This window comes from Ips typographus, linkage group LG11 (genome assembly GCF_016097725.1).
Source record: "Ips typographus isolate SLU linkage group LG11, UJ_Ityp_2.0, whole genome shotgun sequence".
NCBI classification, from domain to species: Eukaryota; Metazoa; Arthropoda; class Insecta; order Coleoptera; family Curculionidae; genus Ips; species Ips typographus.
In genome coordinates this window covers 9,216,919-9,240,197 of record NC_138432.1, presented here as the reverse complement: position 1 = coordinate 9,240,197, position 23,279 = coordinate 9,216,919, and the positions used below count along the sequence as shown (strand labels likewise).

At 34.1% G+C, this 23,279-nt stretch overlaps 8 protein-coding genes across 13 annotated transcripts; 5 read left to right on the top strand and 3 right to left on the bottom strand.

Moving 5' to 3' along the window:
- Nucleotides 1-55: 55 nt before the first annotated feature.
- Pcmt (Protein-L-isoaspartate (D-aspartate) O-methyltransferase) lies at nucleotides 56-1,432 on the bottom strand. Its single transcript, XM_081990164.1, has 5 exons — nucleotides 1,279-1,432; nucleotides 1,146-1,206; nucleotides 838-1,093; nucleotides 575-785; nucleotides 56-521 (listed from the first exon to the last, which is right to left on the bottom strand). The coding sequence occupies exons 2-5, from the start codon at nucleotides 1,198-1,200 to the stop codon at nucleotides 360-362; spliced, it is 684 nt and encodes a 227-aa protein (XP_081846290.1). The 5' UTR covers nucleotides 1,201-1,206; nucleotides 1,279-1,432; the 3' UTR covers nucleotides 56-359.
- Nucleotides 1,433-1,838: 406 nt separating this feature from the next.
- LOC145735978 (mitochondrial amidoxime-reducing component 1-like) lies at nucleotides 1,839-3,923 on the top strand. Of its 3 annotated transcripts, none has more exons than XM_081990153.1 (6): nucleotides 1,839-1,997; nucleotides 2,388-2,648; nucleotides 2,735-3,116; nucleotides 3,171-3,382; nucleotides 3,449-3,523; nucleotides 3,646-3,923. In XM_081990153.1, exons 2-6 carry the CDS (start codon nucleotides 2,401-2,403, stop codon nucleotides 3,791-3,793), a joined length of 1,065 nt encoding a protein of 354 aa, XP_081846279.1. In that variant the 5' UTR covers nucleotides 1,839-1,997; nucleotides 2,388-2,400; the 3' UTR covers nucleotides 3,794-3,923. The 3 variants fall into 3 exon arrangements, with proteins under 3 accessions (XP_081846279.1, XP_081846281.1, XP_081846280.1); XM_081990155.1 differs by having other exon boundaries at nucleotides 1,840-1,997; nucleotides 2,747-3,116; XM_081990154.1 differs by having other exon boundaries at nucleotides 1,859-1,997; nucleotides 2,378-2,648.
- Nucleotides 3,924-4,014: 91 nt separating this feature from the next.
- LOC145735979 (mitochondrial amidoxime reducing component 2-like) lies at nucleotides 4,015-5,545 on the top strand. 2 transcript variants are annotated; one of them, XM_081990158.1, is made up of 6 exons: nucleotides 4,015-4,269; nucleotides 4,429-4,596; nucleotides 4,690-4,879; nucleotides 4,938-5,064; nucleotides 5,119-5,272; nucleotides 5,343-5,545. In XM_081990158.1, the coding sequence occupies exons 1-6, from the start codon at nucleotides 4,019-4,021 to the stop codon at nucleotides 5,449-5,451; spliced, it is 999 nt and encodes a 332-aa protein (XP_081846284.1). In that variant the 5' UTR covers nucleotides 4,015-4,018; the 3' UTR covers nucleotides 5,452-5,545. The 2 variants fall into 2 exon arrangements, with proteins under 2 accessions (XP_081846284.1, XP_081846283.1); XM_081990157.1 differs by having other exon boundaries at nucleotides 4,672-4,879.
- Nucleotides 5,531-7,099, bottom strand: LOC145735976 (uncharacterized). The gene is made up of 2 exons (XM_081990151.1): nucleotides 6,970-7,099; nucleotides 5,531-6,921 (listed from the first exon to the last, which is right to left on the bottom strand). The coding sequence occupies exons 1-2, from the start codon at nucleotides 6,991-6,993 to the stop codon at nucleotides 5,695-5,697; spliced, it is 1,251 nt and encodes a 416-aa protein (XP_081846277.1). The 5' UTR covers nucleotides 6,994-7,099; the 3' UTR covers nucleotides 5,531-5,694.
- Nucleotides 7,100-7,223: 124 nt separating this feature from the next.
- Naglu (N-acetyl-alpha-glucosaminidase) lies at nucleotides 7,224-11,145 on the top strand. Of its 2 annotated transcripts, none has more exons than XM_081990145.1 (16): nucleotides 7,224-7,632; nucleotides 7,688-7,848; nucleotides 7,897-8,072; nucleotides 8,329-8,547; nucleotides 8,603-8,764; nucleotides 8,814-8,943; nucleotides 8,991-9,136; nucleotides 9,304-9,388; nucleotides 9,485-9,634; nucleotides 9,694-9,909; nucleotides 9,966-10,052; nucleotides 10,106-10,296; nucleotides 10,346-10,466; nucleotides 10,523-10,616; nucleotides 10,670-10,840; nucleotides 10,889-11,145. In XM_081990145.1, the coding sequence occupies exons 1-16, from the start codon at nucleotides 7,563-7,565 to the stop codon at nucleotides 11,122-11,124; spliced, it is 2,415 nt and encodes an 804-aa protein (XP_081846271.1). In that variant the 5' UTR covers nucleotides 7,224-7,562; the 3' UTR covers nucleotides 11,125-11,145. The 2 variants fall into 2 exon arrangements, with proteins under 2 accessions (XP_081846271.1, XP_081846272.1); XM_081990146.1 differs by lacking the exon at nucleotides 9,304-9,388 and adding an exon at nucleotides 9,185-9,269.
- Nucleotides 11,146-11,780: 635 nt separating this feature from the next.
- On the top strand, nucleotides 11,781-13,451 carry LOC145735977 (venom acid phosphatase Acph-1-like). The gene is made up of 5 exons (XM_081990152.1): nucleotides 11,781-12,135; nucleotides 12,186-12,293; nucleotides 12,348-12,703; nucleotides 12,752-13,160; nucleotides 13,210-13,451. Exons 1-5 carry the CDS (start codon nucleotides 11,989-11,991, stop codon nucleotides 13,357-13,359), a joined length of 1,170 nt encoding a protein of 389 aa, XP_081846278.1. The 5' UTR covers nucleotides 11,781-11,988; the 3' UTR covers nucleotides 13,360-13,451.
- Nucleotides 13,452-13,729: 278 nt separating this feature from the next.
- On the bottom strand, nucleotides 13,730-16,816 carry LOC145735975 (esterase FE4-like). 2 transcript variants are annotated; one of them, XM_081990150.1, is made up of 12 exons: nucleotides 16,800-16,816; nucleotides 16,555-16,738; nucleotides 16,369-16,497; nucleotides 16,168-16,317; nucleotides 15,980-16,112; nucleotides 15,121-15,315; nucleotides 14,871-15,067; nucleotides 14,644-14,821; nucleotides 14,424-14,587; nucleotides 14,242-14,371; nucleotides 14,073-14,193; nucleotides 13,730-14,017 (listed from the first exon to the last, which is right to left on the bottom strand). In XM_081990150.1, the coding sequence occupies exons 2-12, from the start codon at nucleotides 16,618-16,620 to the stop codon at nucleotides 13,819-13,821; spliced, it is 1,662 nt and encodes a 553-aa protein (XP_081846276.1). In that variant the 5' UTR covers nucleotides 16,621-16,738; nucleotides 16,800-16,816; the 3' UTR covers nucleotides 13,730-13,818. The 2 variants fall into 2 exon arrangements, with proteins under 2 accessions (XP_081846276.1, XP_081846275.1); XM_081990149.1 differs by lacking the exon at nucleotides 16,800-16,816 and having other exon boundaries at nucleotides 16,555-16,779.
- Nucleotides 16,817-18,711: 1,895 nt separating this feature from the next.
- LOC145735095 (juvenile hormone esterase-like) lies at nucleotides 18,712-21,434 on the top strand. Its single transcript, XM_081988822.1, has 11 exons — nucleotides 18,712-18,831; nucleotides 18,884-19,015; nucleotides 19,069-19,218; nucleotides 19,270-19,405; nucleotides 19,835-20,029; nucleotides 20,079-20,275; nucleotides 20,330-20,507; nucleotides 20,558-20,721; nucleotides 20,773-20,902; nucleotides 20,958-21,078; nucleotides 21,131-21,434. Exons 1-11 carry the CDS (start codon nucleotides 18,769-18,771, stop codon nucleotides 21,327-21,329), a joined length of 1,665 nt encoding a protein of 554 aa, XP_081844948.1. The 5' UTR covers nucleotides 18,712-18,768; the 3' UTR covers nucleotides 21,330-21,434.
- The last annotated feature ends 1,845 nt before the right edge of the window (nucleotides 21,435-23,279 follow it).

Sequence of the window (23,279 nt, the reverse complement as noted above, 5' to 3'; positions counted from 1 at the left end):
TGCACTAGATCACGTGACCACCATCAACAGATTCAAGTAAACCAATCAATTAAAATTTTTAGTAGCATCAGAAACAATTTATTGGACATTGTAATGCAATTTGCGAGACTCTGAGATTCCTCCGTGCATGTAAAATAAATAAGTAAAAGTTAGCAAACAACTATATAACACAACATCAAGTTCTTAATGATATTGGAAAAAATTAACAATAATTATCACAAAAGCTACAAAACCAGTTTGTAATACTGATATTTGGATCTCTTTCACTTCAACAATTTAGTTGAACACTAAAGGTATCTGTAACACAGTAAAAAAAGTGAAAAAACCAAACGCCCATAAGCAATCCATGCTTCTAAACATCAATAAGACCGCGGCCATTGATGATCCTTATCAGTTAGGGGTACATAAACCACCCCCATAAGCACTTTTCTTGATATGCTACCATCTGGAAGTTTGTCAATTTGTTCTAGCTGCTGGTCACCCCCTTCAGGACCTACTGGGACTACCAACCTACCCCCAACCTGAAATTAAATGTAATCTGGCAAAAGGTTACTTTTGTTTTAATGGAATAAACCTTCAGCTGGTCAATTAAAGGTTGGGGCAATGTGGGAGCAGCAGCTCCTACATGAATGGCATCATAAGGAGCCTGCTCTGGATATCCTTGTCTCCCATCTCCACTCACCAAAACCACCTGTCCAGAATTCAGTAAATCTGGATTGTCTTTCAATACATTCTGCTTTGAAATTTCGACTAATTCTGGTATATGATCAATCCCTACAGCCACCCTAAAAGTGGTAAAACAGTTAAGGTTGCTACATAATTTGGCAAAAATAAAACCCTTTAGCTCCCATCACTTTAGCCATACAAGCAGTCAAGTAACCACTACCAGAACCAACATCCAAGGCTCTAGTACCATTAATCAGTTGGTTTTTAAGGAGCTCCAAAGCATGGGCATGCATGTGTGGGGCACTAATTGTCACCCCATACCCTATACTCTGTGGAGAGTCCATGAAAGGGTTGTATTTGGAGTAATTGCTTCTATCCACTGACAGCATGGCTTGTTCTATAATTTCTGATTTTATTATTCCATTACCTAAAAGTGACAAATAAGAGCAGATATTACAGTGGTTGGGGAAAGTGTATACTTTTTAGATTCCGGACCATTTCAATGTTGTTACGACCATGCGATCTCCAAGCCATTGTGATCTGGATAATTAGGGCAAATTTGAAAAAATCCATGCTAGTAAACCTACCTGCTAGTTATTTTTGGCAACTTACCGTTCTAGAAACGCCACAATTAGATTGGCAAAGTGTACACTTTAAATTTAAAACTATAAATTTTTAACAATTTAAATTGTATGTTTTGTAAATTAAATTTGACATGCTGATTAATATAATTTTTTTTAAATATTGAGGATGTTTTAACAGTCCTGGGTCATGTGGTGCTCTCTCTCTTTTTAGTAACCTTTAGTATGAGTTAGATGAAGATGTAAACTGATTTGATTGGAACTAGTTTGACATGAGCAGTGAAGGAAATCAGGTGTTTTTGAAGTTTTGGTTTTAGTGTAGGAATGTGACGGTGCATGGTAAATCGATTTCAATAGAGCTGGGCTACTTATTTATTTAACTTCTATTAGCAGGCAGAGACTTGTTTTGTGTTTTATAATCATAGGGGATATTTTGAACTGTTCGGGAAAGAAAAACCAAAACGAAAACCAACTACAGCTCGTTAACAATTTTTTGGTCATACAAAACCTTTACAGCGACAGGGTCATCAAATAATTGTATTATTACCGTTTTGGGTTATAAAATAATAACAAAAAACAGTTTAACCTTTATTTAAACAATTTTAACGATGTATGTTCATCTACCGTAGCGTTCCGAGCGAATGCGGTCGCGCCGCTTTTCATCACATTGCTAATCATGTGGTTTACCGTCAGTTAACTATAGTGGAAAGTACTGGAGAGTGTATTTTACTGTTTTTTGGCTTCATTTAGGTAAGAATATTTTTTTAATATTATTTTTAAGGTTATTTAATTGAACAAATTGCATAGGAATTTAAAATTCAACATTATTTATTTTTGTCCTATATTATCACAAAATAGCATTATAAAGCTATATGTTTTGGTGTACGACTAAATATAGCAAGAGATAAGGCCTAAATGCCTTTAAGCGGAGAAAACAAGAGCTTGAACAAAGAATATTTACCTTATAAAGGCCTGTTTTATTTTAAATCAAATATTACAATTTTGTAAAAAAAAATTAAGTAATATATTGGATTAATTACACATTTTATGACCTATCTATTATTAAAGATCCAATGTTTATCCAGCGCAAACTTCTGACGTCATAAACTCATTAACGTGATACACTCTAGAAACTTTTAGGAATTAAAACATCATGGGCCTGGGCACCAAACTGACCTTGGTGTCCCTGGCCTCCTTAATGGCGGCCTTGGGGGCCTACGTCTACCAAAAGAAGAAAAAGGAAATCATTCCTTGGTCTTGGGAAGAAGTGGGCAAACTTACCAAACTGAATTTGTACCCTTTGAAGAGCGGTCATCGCATTGAATTGCTTCAAGCCGAATGTACCGAGTTTGGTTTAAAACAAACTGCTGATCAGGAAAGTGCTTTTCAACTCAGAGACAGGTGAGTTAATTTTTTTTTCGTTCACTTTGGTGACCTTAAATTGCTACCTTAAACTATTCAAAATTTTAACAGTCAAAACTCAACAGTTCCAATTTTAGATGTCTGGTAGTCTACTCAGAAAACGACAATGAGTTCCGTACAGCCCGTACTTACCCCAAAATGGTACTGATCGATGTGTCAGTCCACGATGGTAACTACCTGGCAGTAGACGCCCCTACCATGAGGACCCTGTACGTAAAAATACCTAACAACGAGGACAATCAAGAATCAGTAGTGAGGCTGCATAAGGGAGAAGAAATCTACGCTATTGACTGTGGAGATGAGGCAGCTTTATGGTTGTCCCGGTACATTCTGGAAAAAGATTCAGGACTGAGGTTGGGGTACCACGACGCGAGCCGTAGAAGGGACATTAGTAAAACCCACAAAACTATTCTGGATTACTATGTTAATCTTTCAAATAGTTCAACGGTTCGTTGTGTTAAAATTTTGTTAAAGCTTTAACATGAAAAGTGAGAATTACAGGGACTGTATTCAGATTTAACCGCAGTTCTACTAGTGAACCACGCTTCTGTCCGGGACTTGAACAAACGAATTGGTACTTCAAGTGTTACAGTGGACAATTTCAGGGCGAATGTGGTTGTTGATGGTCCCAATTTGGAACCTTACGCCGAGGATAGTTGGGAATGGATTAAAATTGGTGATGTGGTACTCAAGAATGTTAAAGAGTGCACCAGGTATTTCAGTTTTTATTTAACACCCGTTGCCTACCTAGAAAATTCTCCTAATAAATCTTTTCCCAGGTGTATAATGACGACAGTTGATCCAGAAAATGCTACCAGAAGCTCTGACCGTGAACCCCTAAAAACTCTGGAAACGTAAGTAAAAACATCACTGATACTAAACACTGTAAATGTAATAACATTTAATCACTTAATTTATATTATGTTATTATTCTAACAAGTCCAGGGGCGTAACATAATTTTTTTTGTGGTTTTAGGTATCGTTTAAGCAACGGTCCAAACAGCTTACCAACCATGGGCATTAACTGTGAAGTCAAGTCTAAAGGGATTATTAAACTGGGTGACCCGGTCTACATCCCTAAAAGGTCTTCCAAACCTGACGCTAATGGTTCCTTGAAACACTAATTTAATTATTATACTTATCTCAATAGCGCAGTAAACATTTTGTGTAGTATAAACGATCTGAGTGGACTTTTTTGTGATGTAAATAGTACAGTAGTCCCTAAAATAAATAAAAGTATTGTTTAACCAAGAATTTTTGGCTAAAGCCGTCACTGTATCAAGGTTCCAGTTATCTCATTCGCAGTTTAACCACGAAACCTTATTCCTTTAGTAGTAAAGGAAATTAATATGGGGCTTTCTGTTACCTTTACCAATTTCTTCATAGGGGTGTCAGCAGCCATTTTTACGGTTTTCGTGTTTAAGAAGCTGCTACTAAAAGAGAAAATACCGAACCAGTGGGAAAAAGTTGGAAGAGTAAAACAACTATTTTTATACCCCCTTAAAAGCGGCAAGGGTTGTAGTGCTGACAGTTTGTTTGTTACCAATAAGGGTGTTAAGGAAATTGATAAAAAGGATGGCAGTATTGAACTAAGAGACAGGTATAGTCACAAAACAAAACTTGATCTTTTTGGTATGTTAACAAATTGAAATCAATCTACAACTTAGTTTTAAACAACCAAATAGATCAGTTTTGACAACTATGTCTGGTGAGTTCAAAAACAGGGTCAAGTAATTTGAGACACTCTGTACACTTTAAGGTCCTTCCTAATCTACACCAGTAAAGACAAAGAAGTCAGAACAGCCAGACAGATACCCAAAAGCGTCCAAATCTCCATTCAGGCAGCTGTCGATGGAGTAATACTGAGTGCGCCCAATAAAGTTGATTTATATGTCAATTTGCCCAAAGTTGGCAACGAGGTTAAAGTGTATGTTTGAATTGAAACTTAAAAATTTGCATGCATTTTTTGTCTAGAAAGAAGTTTTGTCTTTAATGTTTTCAGTGTTTCGGTTTGGGGCAGTACTTTCGGTAACGAAGCATTTTTATGTACTGATTGTGGTGACAACGCGGCCATTTGGGTTAGTAACTTTCTGCTGGGGAAAAACGAAGGGTTGAGACTGGGCTATGGAGATGGTAGTCAATTTAGGAATGTTTTACGTGATCATAAGAAATGGGCGGAACACTACACTAATATGGATAATCAAATGACGGTAGATATTTAATTATTTGAACAGAAATTTCAGCAGGTCAAACTAAAGATTTTTTCAGGGCATTTTTAGTGACTTGGCAGCTCTGCATTTGGTAAATGACGCAACCATTAAGGATTTAAACGAAAAAATGGCGGATGACCAGAAAGTAACAGTGAGAAATTTTAGACCCAATATTTTGATTGAGGGTAAGTTGTTTGTTGACAAAACAAACTTTTTATGGAGTGTTTTTTTACAATTAGGTCCATCAGCCTTCGACGAAGACCAATACAAGTTTGTTAAAATTGGCAATGTGGTAACCAAAGTCAGCTTGGAATGTTTAAGATGCATAGAAACCACAGTTTCTGAAAATGGTGAAATGAACAAGCAGCGAGAACCTCTGAAAACGTTAGAGTCGTAAGTTTTTTAAACATTATTTTCAAAAACAAGTTAACAAGCCTTTTCTGTTATTAATGTTTTTTTTTAGGTACAGAAAATCGGAAGGACCCTTTAAATTTGGTAAAATGGGTATTTACCTTCAAGTCCTAAGCACTGGACGAATTCGAGTAGATGATCTAGTTTACGTTTCCAGATAATGTTATAAAACTTTATGTATGATACAAAATGTGTAACTTAAATCAATTTTCACATTATTTGCATGGTATTAATATACACTTTAGTTTTACGAGTTTTCGAGTAATTTATTGAATTAAAACTGGACAGTTACAACACTTTTAAAAAAACATACAAGACCTTATGTTTCTGATTTTTAATCAACTATGCTAATGATATTTAAAAAGAACACATTACACTAAAAAAATAATACAAACAAAAACCAACTATCCAAATTGATTCAGTAGTTGTCTGCTAAAAACGACTTTATCACACACTATACAACGTTTTTCGGTTTTACGTTTTCTATAACTTATTGCGTCCTCAATGATAATTTGGGTGTTTGGCTTAATGCATTGCAATATGAAAGTCACTAGTGGAATTGGCATAAATACCACATGATCAGGTCGAAGTATTTCATTGGTCGGTACGTAGACTATTCGACCTGTTCTCCCGCCTAATCTGTACAAATAGATCACAAAAGGTTCGAAAAGAGCTATTCCCGTTACGAGTGGCATTAAAATCCAGTGAATTCGTTTGATATTCCCTAACGACAAAAATCCCAGAATAGTTTTTACATTATCTTCAGCACTTTCTTTATGTATAGGTAATACGGCAATTCTTGGATTCCAAATGTGCTCCACTTCTCCAAACTGCACTTCTATTTTTTCCAAACGGTAACATTTGCGTAAATAATAATCCAATGGCTTTTCAGTACCTGAACGAAAAGACACTCCTCGTAATGTAAGATCCTGTAGGTTGGACATACGTGGAAATTTTTCCAAAATAAATGGGTATTTACATATGTAAAATTTTTTATAATACCAAATTAGTTTTAACTTTTTCAGAGTCGATAGCCAAAGGATCCACCCTTCTTCAAACAAAACTTGAATCCAGGGATGTTCATTATGTTCAAGATCTCCATAAATGGTTAGAGATTCAAGTTCTCCCAGCCTAAGCAGTTCTCTCCATGTTTTAGACCCATATCTGCTGGTCAAAGTCAAGTGTTTTAATTGCGGTTGACACTCCAAAAATTTTAAATCTGTAACTGGTCCAGGATCATTCACTTCCAACATTGTTACATGGGCAAAGGTATTGATTTGTTTTATTACAACCGGATGTGGGTCCTTCTCAACCAAAATAGCATGCAACTCGTCCAAGTTTTTTGATTGATGCCTCGACAATAAATAGAGATGCTCCATACGACAATCCACTAAAGTAACATTTAAAAGGTGGTTTTCCATCACAAATTCCTTAAAAACCTTCGAGGGATTGCTTCTGTTCAATTTGATCACAACATCTTGCATATATCCACCAACAGCTGTGTTAATCTGCTTTAAATCATTTTCACAGCAACAAATTTGTAAATTTCTCCAACGGGGGTCATCACTTACTACCCATTTCCATAAGGTACAAACCTGGGCGCAACGAATCAAATCTTTGATATCCAGGTACTTAAAAACGAAAATTAAAGTGTTGTAAGAGAGATATGCTTCACTCACTAATCTTTCACCAATATTTGCCATTTTCACTATAATGGTAGAGTTGCAGTACTGATTTGAAGGTAAAAGTTTGCCGTGACAAATAACCTGGAATGTTGGGTTTATCTGTGTTTAAAATAGCAATTTAATAAAAAAAGTTGGTCTTCAATAAGCAAATATATTAATGTACAGGTTTCTGCTTGTTATAAGGGCAATACAGAAAAGTTAAACATTCCAATCTATTAAAGTAGAAAAATCATCAAGCTAGTTTTCTACTTTTATGATTTTCTGTTTTCAGTATTTTTTTGGATTGTTGGTTTTCTTTGATTGAATTCAACTTAAAAGCTAATTTTGTCTCTAGTGCATTTTCTTTAACCATTAAAGCTAGATAATCAATTAAAACCCTTGAAGACCACAATTATTTCTCTATTCAAACTACTTGTTGTAGTTGGTCAAAATGCATTTTTGTTTACCCATCTTTCAAACGGCACGCCTATGGATAATCAAATAACCAATTTAAAAGACTCTTAAATCACCCAGATAATAGCTTATCTTTGAATGTTGTATTAAACAAGTTGGTATTCAGATGTATTTAGTAACTTAAGTGAAGAAGTATGAAACATCTTTTGTTAGGCTTATCGTTCTCTCTGGTGGTTTTGGTATTTGCAGAAGCTAATCTGCATAGTAAGTCTACCAAAAGTTTTGTAATGTATTTTTTAATGTATTTCTTATGTTACAGGGTTCCAGTCTACTCTAGATCACTTAAAACCTCAACTGTCTGATGATACTCAAAAAACTGCTGTGGAACAGTTGATTGAACGTTTAGTACCTGAAGTAGCTGGTAATTTTAGTATTACCATCAATTCCAACTTTACTAAAGATGGAAAAGAGTGCTTTAAGGTAGTTCAGTCAATTACATGTTGAGTGTAAGTGTAAATGAAATTTCAGCTCAAATCCGAAGGGGGTAAAATTGAAATTACTGGAACCACAGGGGTTGTGGCGGCCACGGGTTTACACTACTATTTGAAATATTTCTGTAACGCCCATATTTCATGGGAAGTGTCTCAGCTGAATTTACCATCTGAATTCCCAGAAGCTGAAGTTGAAGTACCACTCAATGATCGGTATGTTATGAGTTTTTACTTTCGTTTGGGTAAAAATGATGATCAGGTTTTTAATTAGTAATTTAAAATGTTTTCAACTTCTAAATAATAAGTTAAAGATGCATCTAGAAATATTTTCCATTTGGGTTAAGTTTTAAAACTTTTAGAGGTATTTTTAAAAAACTTAGGACTAGAAAGCTTTTAAAGCATTTTAGGCAATTATTTTCAAAGAAGTTGTAATTAAGTAGTTTTTAATAAAATATTATGACATTTTCAGTTTTCGGTACTACCAAAACGTATGCACGACCAGCTACAGTTTCGTCTGGTGGACTTGGGAACAATGGGAAAAACACATAGACTGGATGGTTTTAAACTGTTTTAATTTTGTGCTGGCCTTTAATGGACAGGAAGCCATATGGGATCGAGTTTACAAGAAACTTGGTTTATCAGACGCTGCTATTGCTGAGCATTTCTCTGGACCAGCCTTTTTGTCTTGGTATATAACGAGTTTAATGCTGGATATAAATTATTTAGACTAATTGTTGGTTTAGGTTGAGAATGGGAAATTTAAGAGGATGGGGAGGTCCTCTTTCCGAATCCTGGCACAACCGGTCACTGTACTTGCAGCACAAAATTGTGAATCGTCTTAGAGAGTTTGGAGTTATCACTATTCTGCCTGGATTTGCTGGACATGTTCCAAGAGGCTTTGCAGAGTAAGTTGCTATAACTACATACTTTTTGGAAAATTCAATCAAATTTCAGACTGTACCCTAATACAACAATGACCAAAATGCCAGTCTGGAACAACTTTCCCGACACTTATTGTTGTCCCTACTTCATTGACCCTACAGACGACTTGTTCCAGATTGTTGGCAAGCTGTTTATCGAAGAAGTAAGTTCACAACCAGCTTAATTTGAATAATTCATGTTTTGGTGAAGCAAATAGCTGAGTATGGTACTGATCACGTCTACAACTGCGACAGCTTCAACGAAATGGAGCCATCAAGCGACAACTTAACCTATTTAGCTGATGTAGGCAAGGGTATCTACAACGCCCTTAAGGCTGCTGACCCTGATGCTATCTGGTAATTAAAAAAAAACAAATTTAAACTTGTTCTAGTTAAAACTTGTAGGGTGATGCAAGGTTGGCTTTTTGTCCATTCGTTTTTCTACTGGACTAGTGATAGAGCTGAAGCCTTGCTCACTTCAGTACCTAGAGTAAGTCTCTAATCTTTTATTATGTCATATGCAGGTTGTTGCAAGGCTGGATGTTTTATAATGATGATTTTTGGGAGGACGTCACTAAGGCTGAAAGCTTTCTAACTAGTGTACCTACGGTAATTTGAATGTTGTCGTGTGAAAAAGTTTGTGTTTTTTGTGACGTATAATGTATTACTTTCCACACGCATTACTAAAATGTTTTATTATTATAGGGAAAAATGATAGTACTGGACCTACAATCCGAACAATTCCCTCAATTTACTAGATTAGAGCAGTACTTTGGTCAACCCTACATTTGGTGCATGCTGCACAACTTTGGTGGTACTCTTGGGATGTATGGTTCCTCTGGTGTTATTAACTCTGTAACTTTTTTTACTTAATTAACTCAAGGCTTGTTTGAATAAGGTTTTTGGGGTTTCAGCAAGTAATTGCCAATAGAAACGCTGAAAATTCTACAATGATTGGAACAGGTCTGACTATGGAAGGCATAAATCAAAACTACGTAATATATGATTTGATGTCAGAACAAGCTTGGCGGACAGAACCTGTCAATTTAACAGAATGGTTTAGAGATTATGCCAGAAGACGTTATGGACAAGAAGATGAAAATGCTCAAAAAGCTTGGGAAGGCTTACAAGTGAGCAACTTAATTCTTCTGCTACTAAAACATTGACGACTTTAATAATGTTGCAGACTACTCTTTATGATTACAACGGAATAGAACGAATCAGAGGTCAAGTGGTGGTAACCAAGACCCCAAATCTAAACATTAACACTTGGGTAAGCACTCAAAAACCAACAACCTAGAATACTCACTTGAATGTGATTTTCAGTCTTGGTATGAATATTCTGATGTGGTGGAAGCATGGAAAACCCTCCTCAAAGCCTGCGATACTTTAAGTGGTAGTGCTGGGTATCTGCACGACTTGGTGGACTTAACCAGGCAGGTTTTGCAAAACAACGGTGATATCTACTATAACAAACTGGTTGCTGCATTCAATGCAGGGAATATTACTGAATTCGAGTATGTAATTCATTAAAAATTAGCTTTGGCTAAGTGATTTTTTTTTTAGGAAAATAGCCACAATTTTTCGAGGAATATTTCTAGACTTGGAGTCCATTTTGGCTACCAATGAAGCGTTTCTTTTAGGGTCCTGGCTGGAATCTGCTAAAAGTTGCGCTAATTCTAGTGTTGTAAGTGCCAGCTATACAACTAGAGTTTTTGTAACTAATAGTTTTTGGTGGTTTAGGAAGAAAAACTGTATGGGTACAATGCACGTAACCAGATTACTCTTTGGGGCCCTTATGGGGAAATAATAAATTATGCTATCAAACAGTGGTCAGGTAATTTGCTGGCCTTAGTTCTTAATTGATTATCAAGGATGATTTTGATCAAGGTGTGGTGCAGGACTTTCTCTATCCTCGTTGGGACCAATTTGTCTACGCCATGAACTACAGTTTGGTCAACAATGTGACTTTTAACCAACCTTTGGAGCTTGGTATCATTTTCCTACTTTATGAGGAGCCTTTTGTGTATTCCAGGCAGGTTTATCCTACAAAACCAAGCGGTAAATTTCCAAAGCAAATCTAGACAAAATAATAACTGAACGTTGTAGGTGACACGATACAAATATCTAAAACTATTGAAAGTAGGAGTTACTACACTAACACTGAAGAAATACCTAATACGTTAAAAACCATACAGTCTAAGGCGGTTAAAGTTAGAACAAAATACAAGAACAGAACTTGTAGAAGTACAAGCGGGAACAGTAGAATCAATTTTAGAAGACGCACTTCTAGAATTCGCAGTTTAGATAAGTTGAATGACTTTATATACAAGGATCGTGAATAATAAAGTGTTTAAAGAGGATAATTGTTTTTAGTTTAAAAATTACACTAGAAACTCGTTTTTAATTTGTATCAACTACCTCAAAAAGTGAATCACCGATAAGTTCGTGACATAACAGGAGAAATCTACATTTTTAGATAAAGACATTTTGGAAACAGACATGGTAAGTATGCAAGTGCTTGGGTTAATCTTGAAAAGTCTTATTAAGAAAGTTTTCTTCATAAATGTGTTTATTTAGCCACTTTCTTGGGACACTCAGTTCACATACGACACTTATCAAGGACAATAAGTGAAATGTTCAGGTAAACTATAACTTGTTTAAAATGTGAAATTAAAATTTTAAAGCAGAAAATTACACTTTTTACTAAACCCACATGTATACTATACAAACGTTGCAGAAATGTATTTTTTTTCAGTCTTGTGACTGTATGTACTAATTTGGGTCAGTACACAAATTGATTTTTGTTTTTTCGTTTATTGTTGTACTGAAAACAGTGATTGTGTAATTTGAATCAACGGTGCTTAAAATAAGCAACTCGTATAACTGTAAGATCTTCAAGGGAATCGCTGATCAATCAAGCAGGGAAAACTGTGATTAATCGGCAAGTGATAACTATATAAGAATTCTGCAGTGGTTTTTTTGTGGTAAATATATATGTCCTTGCAAAATTTAAGGTTCACGTTTTTCCCTTTTCTAAGCGTTCGTCATGCTTTCTATCTGGACGGTTTTTCAGTTAAGTTGAAGAATTCTTAGTACCCGAACCCACATAAAGTACCGCATACGCAATCCCGCCCATATATAAATATGTAACAGTTTCCAGTTGACCATTCACTTTTCAGATAACCGTTGGGTAGTTTTTTCCTGAAATGTCCCTTTCTCTTGTCATTTTATTGATAACCATAAAATTTAGTATACAAAATAGTGAAACGTACTTTAATGATGATGTAGTGCTTGTGGATACTTCTTGTGACATTGAGCCTGAAGAAGGCAATACTTTGATACTTAGTCATGTGGTAAGTCCCTTTTTGTGTTGATTTGACTTGAACTGATTTGTATGTTAAAGATATTTCGACATGGGAATCGTACTCCTGACAGCGTTCTTGAATTATACCCCAACGACCCCTACCTCAATCTCACTTTCCACCCTTATGGATGGGGCCAACTTACCAATGTAAGCCCTTCAGGTTTTACAATCACATTAAATTACTAGCAACACTTAATATAGGCTGGTAAACAAAGAGAGTTCGATGTTGGTACCAGTCTACGTGAAAGGTATAATAACTTTCTTGGGGATGTTCTTGTACCTGGAGAAGTTGAGGCAAGAACAACAGACTACAATAGAACCAAAGCGTCATTGCAACTGGTTCTGGCTGGTTTATACCCCCCTAAAGACGAACAAATATGGAATCCTCGTTTAGCATGGCAACCAGTCCCTTACAACTACCTGCCTAGGTCTGAAGACAGAATTTTAATGGGACATCTATGCCCGAACTACGTAGACATGTACCAGAACCAGCAATTGGGTTGGAAAATGTTACAGAAGTATCGAAAGTACTCCAAGTATTTCAATTACATTTCCAAGTAAGTTTCAGTACTAATGAATAAAACAATCATTAAGTTTCAAATCAGTTTTTCCGGATTAAATGTCACAACATTCAGAGACGTGTACAATCTCTACTTTGGTCTATCAACTGAAGAGGAATTTGGGCTTCCGCTCCCTCCTTGGACTCAGAGAGTATGGCCTAAAGTAGTAACTCAACTTGCCATTCTGGAATACTTTTTCCTGACGGCTCAAGACGATATGAAACGAATGACTTCGGGATATTTACTGGAAAAAATCATCCAGGACACTATTCAAAAAATTTCAAACTGTAAATCCGACAGGAAAATCTACTTGTACTCCGCCCACGAAAACAATTTAGCTCAATTTCTAATACTGCTCGGAGTTTTCGGTAAAACGGTGCCCAGACACGTTCCTAACTATGGTGCTCATATTTTAGTGGAAATCCATAAGATTAATGGAGAATTTGGTGTTATGGTACGAGTTTTTGTACTATTTTTACACACAAAATTAACGTTGTTTTTAGGTATATTACCAAAACTGGGATACTGAACTGCCTGAACTGATTCCTATTCCAAACTGTGGAGATTTCTGTTCTTTTGACAATTTCGTGAATATTTACAGCAAATATTTGCCCGAAAGTGGCCTGTGTGAGACTGAAAGCAATGAACTTTGATGAGGACCTAACCGACTATATAGCCTAGATCTCCCATAAATTTATAATAAATTGTACAGTTATTTATTGCATTATTAAATTTAGTAAATTATTTTGTTCGATAACTTGACTTGAAGTATTAGTAATAAAGTATGAAACAGAGGAAAATTGTGTTAATTGAATAGTTCTTTTAAGAGTGTGTTTGAGACACGTTAAGAATATTAAATTTCAATGTAATAAATGGATTTTTGTATGATCTTGCTAGGAAAATATAATGAAAACATTTATTCACTGTGTGACATTCCTATTCAAAGAAACTTTTGTAACACATTTACAATTTAATGACTTCATATCTTGGCTTTTGGCTATTTCCATATTTAGGACTTAAGCATATTTTGAATTGTTTTATATTTTGTTTAACTCTAACAAGAAAATAACAAATTTTAATACTGTAAAAATTTAACAGTGGACATAAACCGGTCAATAGGTGGTATTTTTGGTTGTGGAATCGCTGAACTCGTTCCAAAGATTTAGATAAAACTTCCAGTCGTCTTGTTTAGGGTTAACTTGTTGGGAAATTGATTCGTTGATTGCCAAGCAATTGACATTTGAAGAACGTGGATCTATTGCAGGCCACAGGGTGTTATTCAGAGCTGTGTAGTTGTCTGGAGTAGGATTTCTGAAAAACATACACAAATTGAGTATTTTTTGAGTTTGTAGGTATAGTAGTTTACCCGAATTTGGCGAAATTGGTCCATAACAAAACCAGAGTAGCTGATACTTTTAAATCAGTTTTCGTGTAACTCAGTGTAGATTTTATGAAGAAATAGTCCAAGTCTTCAGCATGGGCAGTACCTACGGAATTTGTTTATACCATATTCAATAAAAGGTAAAAACACAAACCTTCGTAAGTTCTGTTATTATTGGAAGCATAACCTTGATACCCGAATTCGTAATAATATACTGTCGTGTAGTTTGCCATGTTTTGCGCCGATTTTCTGATGGGCCTGTTAAATTGGTCCGCAGAAATAAACTGCAATTTTTGCAATTAATCTTAGATACTAAAATATTACTTAAAATCGCACATTAATCAAACCTTGCCTGTCCAAAGAAAGTAGATTATATTGAAAATAATGAAGTTTAATCTTAAAACCAGCTGCGAGTCTCTTATTAGCTCTTTGTGTAAGACTCCAAGGAGTTAACTTATCTTGGGAAATGTCGTAATTGAACAAATACAAGTCCAGATAAACTGAAAATAAGTTTTACAATTAGAAAAACAGTAAATTGAAATCACCGAGGTCTAACATGGAACACTCCCAGCGGCTAAAGCTTCCTGGCTATTAAAACCTATCAAAATGGGCACTGTGTTGAAATTTCCCTCACTTAGAGCTTTATCACTAGCGTTAACGTAAACAGCGCCCTCTACATCGGGCTCTAAAACAGGGGCAAAAGGTAAACCCCTCAAACCATTACTTAGGAACACCTAAAAAAAATTTTAAACTTTGGGTCGAAAATAAATGGTACAAAATTACCAGCCAGCCAGTTCTCCAGCCTGTTCTAACTAAAGTCTCCACTTCAACTCCACGAAGATTTTCCACCAATTTTGTAGTATTTGTGGAAGCCACACCCAAATTTACGCCTGTCAGTTTAGTAATTTTTGTTGCTCTAGTATTTAAAGACCACAAGTTTAATGTGGACCCACTGTTCATTATAGCTTTTTGGAACAAACCTAAAACAGAATTTATTTTAATCAGACTTTAAAGTTAAAAATGATGTTTGCACCTGTTGCGGCAGAACTTTGTACTAAAATGTGAACTGAAACAGATCCGGCACTTTCACCGAAAATTGTGACGTTTTTTGGGTTCCCGCCAAATTTGGCAATGTTTTTCTGAACCCATTCCAGCGCCTTAACTTGGTCTTTGATACCCCAATTGCCAGGGCAGGCTTCGTCTTCTGTACTCAAAAATCCTAGCACACCTAAATTTAACACAAAACATTCTTCAGAGTGATGACGTGTAACTCTAGTTATATTAATTATTTTTTATTATTTATTTAACTTATTAGAAGACAATGCAATCTGACAAATGTAGCAAAACTATGTTCATTATTATCACTCAAAGGCATTTTAATAAACACTTTAACCTGCAATTATTGTTTTTGTACAAAACTTTGTTAAGTAAATACGATATTTATTTGGGTTTTTTTCCCATATAACCCTGAATAACATAAATGGAAATTTTAAAAGTTTAGATAGTTTATAAGTTTAAATAGTTTTACTTTTTTGACAGTTACAGACTACATTTTTTGTAAAATGGTCATTCTGTAAGATCTCCTTTAAAACATCCTGTATAAGGGATGGCATTTTCCCAAATAGGTATAAACTTCTGTGTTATTTAAGTTATTAGACTGTGCTTTTCACTAGTCTAATTTACATTACAGATCTGATTCACTGTTATAATATTATGGGATTTGTGGAAAATTAAATTTATTTAACCTCAAGTTGGAAATTTTCTGTTTTCAAAAAAAGTAGGTACACATAGACTGTGATATTGTGTAAATAATACTTAACTGAGCTTTAAGAACACAATGAGAATTTCAACTTAATATGTTGACCCAAATTTGTGATGTGCAAAAATCTTACCCAATCGATAGTTGAAACTGACGTATACCATTCCAGAATCAATGAAATTGTCAGGTGGAAAATTACTACCGTTTCCATAAATAAAAACTCCCCCATAAATCCACACTAAAACGGGAAGATCGGTAGCGTTTACCTAAAAAAATTAAAACAACTGAACCAAACCACCTCAAAACCTTAATTATTCTTACATCTGGAGTGAAAACATTAATATAGAGGCAATCCTCATCTCCATAAAGAGTATCAGTGCCTAAATAGTCATCAGTACCAAACTGGACACACTGATTTCCGTACTCAGAGGCATTCAATGGGTCACTCCATGGAGAAACAGGTTGAGGACTCTGAAATTTTTTTTTTTAATTTGAGAACACTCAATTGATTTGGAAACATACAGCAAATCGAAGTTGTCCAACTGGTGGCTCAGCAAATGGAATACCTTTAAAGCTGTAATAGCTGGTGTTCTTAGATGTGATTTCACTTTGTCCAATTATATCACCATCAGAAATGGTTACTTCCACTGTCTAAAAAGTGAAATTTTCTTATTTTTGCTAATTGTATGAAATTAATTGAAATGGTACCTCAGACCAAACTTCTTGTAGTGGGATCACTAGCATTAAGCTTAATATACAATGCCAAAAAAACATGTTTCTGCACTTCTTGACTTTGTAACAATACAGATTACACTGATGCAGAAAAAGTAATTCTGTGAGTTGCTCAGATAATTAAAAAATGTTTACGTTAGAATTATTATTTATATAACATCTGGAATCGCAAAATTAACACCTAAAGAAGTTTATGTAAGTTAACTATATGACTTACTTACCTACACAAATATCGGTAAAACAACAAATGCGCGGTAACTTATGACATTTATATAGTCAAATTTCAAAGGCCATAAATCAATATTAAATGTGTCTATAACGTATTAAAACATAGCTTCACAAACTATTTTTTCTGTGTCATACATAAAGTCGTAAAAATTGGATAAAAAAACTAACTAAATGACTGAAATTAAATAATAAAAAAAATTGTTTGTCAAGTTTTACTTTTTAAAGAAAAAATCTTATCGCGCCATAAATGTCAAAACGTAATAAAGATTAGTGAAGGTGTGTATTTAGTTGACCTCCATGTTATTAAAGTCCCACTATTAGGATCACATTTTACACCCTGTAACACCTTTCCTTTTTTAAATTCTAGTTGTTCTTAAAACCAGGAATTTCCACTGAAATAAACCAATTTTTGGGACCAAGCAAATGGTACTTCCTGGCTGAACCATTAATGTATAGGGTAACCAACACAATGGGTGCACCTTTGAATTCAGAATTTGCCCTTAATAAAAGATTTCATCCCCTGAATAATGGTATTTCCAATCTGGGACGTGTTTAGGACTAATATTTTGTAATTAGTGATTCACGAACAAATACTCACCGAATTGGGCAGATGTCAATTTTTGGGGGTGGATTCTGAATTATATGGGATTAGTTGTGTTTACTTTTCGCCTGGCTTTAATCAAGTAGAAACAGAATTTCTGGGCCTTAAGCTGGGAATATGATATTGTTAACATTTTGGTTATTTATTTTCGTTTTTGTGTATTTAATCCAATTCGTTAGTTCTAATTTGTACTTGTATCTTTCATTAGTGTCTTTTATATTATTTCATTGTTTTTTAACACTTTGGACAATACATTGGACGTACCTATGAACAACACAGACAAATTTTAAATAAATTGAAGAATATTTGTTAAACAATTTAAACTATTCGAAACATTTTAAGTACGTTATAAATATTGTTTTTTTCCACGTGGTTCTGATTCATTTCCCACGCATCAAAAGAATACTTGAAAATCATACATTTCCAGATATTTTGATTCGTTAGGTAACTGTAGGACAATGTCTAAAGTTCATTGATTCTAATTTATCAATCATGATTTTACATTTCTTCAAATTACTCTATACTTTGACGTTTGGCTGCGATAAGATATGCTTAATAGTTTATTAGGTTTTAACGTAGAAAAAGATTTTTTGACCAACTTCAGAACTGTTTTCTTTAATTTTTTGAGACTCTAAATAAGCCACCAAGCTTTGTTTATGAACAAAAAAAAAAAGTGCCTCACATAATAGCTGTTTATGTACCAAGGGCGTTAGAGAGAACATAATGTCCTGAAGATGACCGCTGATGGATATTATTCTCTCCCTAACGTCTGTGGTGTATACAATGTTGTATGTTTCACCGAATTCAGTAATTATTTACTACTCTTACTGTTTCTGGCTTTGATAGTCCTGTAAGTAAGTAAAAATATGGCAAAAGCTGGATGAAATTTTAGAAAATATAAAAGAAAACGTTGATTATGGCATGAAAAAATAAAAATGTTAACGCCCGCCTATAATGCCCTCAGGTTGTTATGAACTATATTCTACACCGTTTCCAAGATATTAAGTATTCATAACGTAAGGGAAAACATAAACTTAGTTTAAACAGAAATAAACTCGATCTCATACTAGAGATATTGCAAAAAAGAACTTCTTAACATGAAAATTATCTCACATCATATGGATTATTTGCAGGTGTTAATTTAACGAGTCATTATTTTGTATAAGTTTCATTTTGAAAGATTTGTAACTATTCAGACGTGTGTAATCAAAACACTGTTGAGCTACAATTCAGAAGTCAAGTATTTGGAAAGCCTACCTACAGATTAAATTTATACGTAAACATTTTTTCGGCTAAGTATATAAAACAATTTTTTTTCGATAATCTGCAATCATTGTTACTGAAACTTGAAGAGCAGAAACATGCTTCTGTGGAATTTTTTGACCATCATTTTGGTTGTCCAACTTAAACAAATCCTATCTGAGGTACTTTCCAACAATTTTGTTTCCCAAAAATTCCATATTTTTTACTTCTCAGACAGTGCAAATTACAATTGCTGACGGTGATATAGTTGGACAAGTCGAGACCACTGTGAGAAATAACAATACCTTCTACAGTTTTAAGGGAATTCCATTCGCTGAACCACCAGTAGGAGACCTCAGATTTGCTGTAAGTGTCCAGACCAAATTAAAATAAAAATTGACATTTTTTATAAATTGTAGAGTCCTCGACCTCCTTCTTCATGGAATAGTACATTAAATGCCACTGAATATGGAAATCAGTGTGTCCAGTTTGATGATGACGAAATTTTAGGCACTGGAACACTTTATGGAGATGAGGACTGCCTCTATATTAACGTTTTCACTCCGGATGTAGGTGGAGTTTGAGGGTTTTTGGGGTGTTTTAATAAGTGTTTGTTGTAGGTGAATGCTACTGATCTTCCAGTTTTGGTGTGGATTTATGGAGGTGCTTTTATTTTTGGTAACGGGAGTTATTACCAACCTGATAATTTTATTGATGCCGGTGACTTGGTTTTTGTCAGCTTTAATTATCGAGTAGGTAAGTTCAATTGACATTTAGACTCACACAGCTTTAATAGACAATTTTTGAGTGTCTTACTTTCTACACATTTCAGTAATCTTAACACTTTGCATAATAAAATAGGTATAGTTTTGTATTTTTTAAATTGCTGGATAATAGACAAACAATTTTTGAAAAATTTCAAGCTATTAAAACTCTTTTAACATTTCAATGTTTTCCGGCTTTATTTTTGTGATTATGGTTGACAAAAGCTATATTGTAATCGCACAGAAAAAACCCATATACTACCTCGACTACCTTGACGTACCGTTAGATAAAAATGGAAAGTTACACTAAATGAAAGGAGATAGTTTATGGGTAAATTCGCACTGTATAGCAAACGTGTTTCTGATAGAGACAACACGTGTCAAGACAACACGCACCTTGAATGTATTTTTTTTTTATTAGGGGTCTTGGGATTTTTAAGTACAGAAGACGAGGCCTGTCCAGGAAATTGGGGCATCAAAGACCAACTCAGAGCTTTAGAATGGGTGCAGGAGAACATTCAATATTTTGGTGGGAATCCCAACAATGTGACAATTTTTGGTGAAAGTGCCGGAGCCGTTTCTGTTCATATTCTACTGCAAAGCTCTGCAGCACAAGGTAGTTTCTTAAAAGTGTCTAATTGTCAAATTAACTTAGAATCTGGTAGGTCTGTTTCAAAAGGCCATAATGGATAGTGGGAGTACTTTGAATTTATGGTCTTTAAACACCCGAGCATCCAAAATAGCTAAATTGATAGGAACTAATTTACTGTTGTCTACATCAAACACCACTTTATTGGTTGAAAAGCTTCGGAAAGTTGAACTGAAAAAGTTGGTTAGGACTGCTTGGATTACTGGATGGGGGGTAAACTTTCCATTAACTTTTTATGTGATATTGTGGCAATCAAAGTGATTGTAGGTGTTTTTGACTAACGGTTTGAGAGGTTTACCGTTTGCTCCCAGCTTAGAGCCTGATATAGAAGGAGCTGTGTATGTTAATGATAGTGTTGAAGCTCTAAGTGAAGGAAACTTCAACCAAGTGCCCATTTTGTTAGGTTTCAACAGTCAGGAAGCTTTAGACGTTGGAGATGTTCCATGTTAGACTTATTGACAATATCTTAGACTCTTATTAATTTTGTTTTTTCAGTTTTCCTAAACTTATACTTAGCTAACTATGACGTAGTTGTGGAACAATTAACTCCTTGGAGTCTAACTCAGGAAGCTTTGAAGAGACTTGAGGCAGGAACTCAGATTAAGTATCACTATTTCGCACTTGAATCTATTACTTTTAATCGACAACGTTTGTTAAATGTATGATTTAAATTCCATTTTATTAATCATAATATCTAATGAATTTTGTAGTTTATTTCAGCTGATCAATTTGTCAGACCGATCAGGAAATCAGCCCAAACTATGGCTAATTATACTACAGTGTATTATTACGAATTCGGTTATGAGGGGTATGCTTCCGATACTGACAGAACTTACGAAGGTTTGACAGTATACAGGGTGATTTTATGTGAATCTTTAACATAAAATCATTATAGGTGCTGGCCACGCTGAGGAGTTGACCTATTTGTTCTACATTCCCACACTGAATTACACTGAAACTGACTTGAAAGTTTCCAATACTATAGTCTTGTTATGGTCCAATTTTGCCAAGTACAGGTAAGGTTTGTTAAAAACTTACTAGATCAGGACTTACTAAATAGTTTTTCAGCGATCCTACTCCAGATAACTCCACAGCCCTGAATAACACTCTGTGGCTCCCAGTTGATTCACTTTCTTCGGATGTCAACTATTTGTCAATTAACGAATCGATTTCGCAACAAATTAATCCTAAACAAAGCGACTGGGAGTTTTACCAATCAATTTGGGATGAGTATAGTGATTCTACTACACTTTTAACCACATACTAACTGTTAATTATGTTTAAAATATTAAAGTAAAAAGCAATGCAATACATTTAAGTTAGTTAAATAAATAATTTAAGTTACAGAAATTAAATAAATAAGTAAAAACTGTTTAGTGCTTTAATTTGACAGCAAAAATGATGAAATTGATTGTTTTTGAAATTTGGGAGAAAGAATTATGAAATTAACGGTTTTAGTGCTTCAATTAGCCAGTAAAAATTATACAATGTTTATATCTGTTTTATTATTGAAATTTTTGGAAAAAGTAATCAAATTTACTGTTTTAGCTATTTGACAGTAATACTGGTAATATTCACTGTTTTGGTGTTAAAATTTGCTAGTAAAAATGATAAAATTCGTATTTTTAGTAATCAAATTTGAGAAACAGAATTATGAAATTGACTTTTTTACTGCTCAAGTTAAAGAGAAAAAATAAGAAAATTAACTGATTTAGTGCTTTAATTTGACAGCAAAAATGATGAAATTGATTGTTTTAGTGGTCAAAGTTGGGAGAAAGAATTATAAAATTAATGGTTTTAGTGCTTCAATTAACCAGTAAAAATTATACAATATTTATATCTGTTTTATTATTGAAATTTTTGAAAAAAGGAATCAAATTTGAGAAACAGAATTATGAAATTGACTTTTTTACTGCTCAAGTTGGAGAGAAAAAATAAAAAAATTAACTGATTTAGTGCTTTAATTTGACAGCAAAAATGATGAAATTGATTGTTTTAGTGGTCAAAGTTGGGAGAAAGAATTATAAAATTAATGGTTTTAGTGCTTCAATTAACCAGTAAAAATTATACAATATTTATATCGGTTTTATATCGAAATTTACTGTTTTAGCTATTTGACAGTAATACTGGTAATATTCACTGTTTTGGTGTTCAAATTTGGCAGTAAAAATGATCAAATTTACAGTTTTACTGCTCAAATTTGACAGTATTTGTAAAATTAACTGTTTTGGTGTTCAATTTGCTAGTAAAAATGATGAAACTTGCATTTTTAGTAATCAAACTTGAGAAAAAGAATTATGAAATTGACTGTTTTCCTGCTCAAGTTGGAGAGAAAAAATAAGAAAATTCACTGATTTAGTGCTTTAATTTGATAGCAAAATTTATTGTTTTAGTGGCCAAAGCAAGTCAAAACCAGTAAAAATTGTACAATGTTTATTCTGTTTTAGCTATTTAACAGTAAGGGTAAAATTGACTGTTTTGGTGTTCAAATTTGACAACAAAAATGATAACAAAATTAATTTTTTAGAATTTGTAAATTGGTAGTGTTACTCTAAAACTGCCATACAGTCTGCCAACCACAATTTTTCAAAAATGTTTTAGTCACAGCTGTCAAAATTTACTTTTATGTGTTTTGCTGTAATTTCAGATTTAATAAACTAATTTACTTTAAGTACTTTTAGCTTTGTACTAAAAAGAAATCCATCGGCTAAATTACACTGCAAATGGCACATATAAATTGGTTAGGCAAATGAAGATTTAATGTCTATTTAGATGAAGTAAAATTCTCTAGCTCTCTTCCATAAAGTAGTCATAAACATTTTATCGTTTTCGTCAGCTGTACAACATAACAAAGCCGAGAATTTCGGAGAGCTTAAAAGCGCTGTAACTATCATCAATTACGCAAATCTTCAGTATAAAACCCTTTTAAAAAATGAGTTCCAGATAAATATTGGCATCTGTCTAGAGTCAATTAATGCCACGGTGGCGCTAAACTGGCCTAGATATGGTTGTGCAAAGCTGGATTAATGTTATCATCGTGGAATAATCGAATAGTTCTTACAACCTTAACACTATCAGGTATTTTTAATATTTGTTAAGGGCAAACATAGAACGATTCAAAGTTTTTATCTCTTACCGTTTCCAAGACATTAGCAAATTAATTTTGCAAAAGTTTATCAAAATTGTAATTTTGGCAATCCCTTCTAGTTTGGATTTG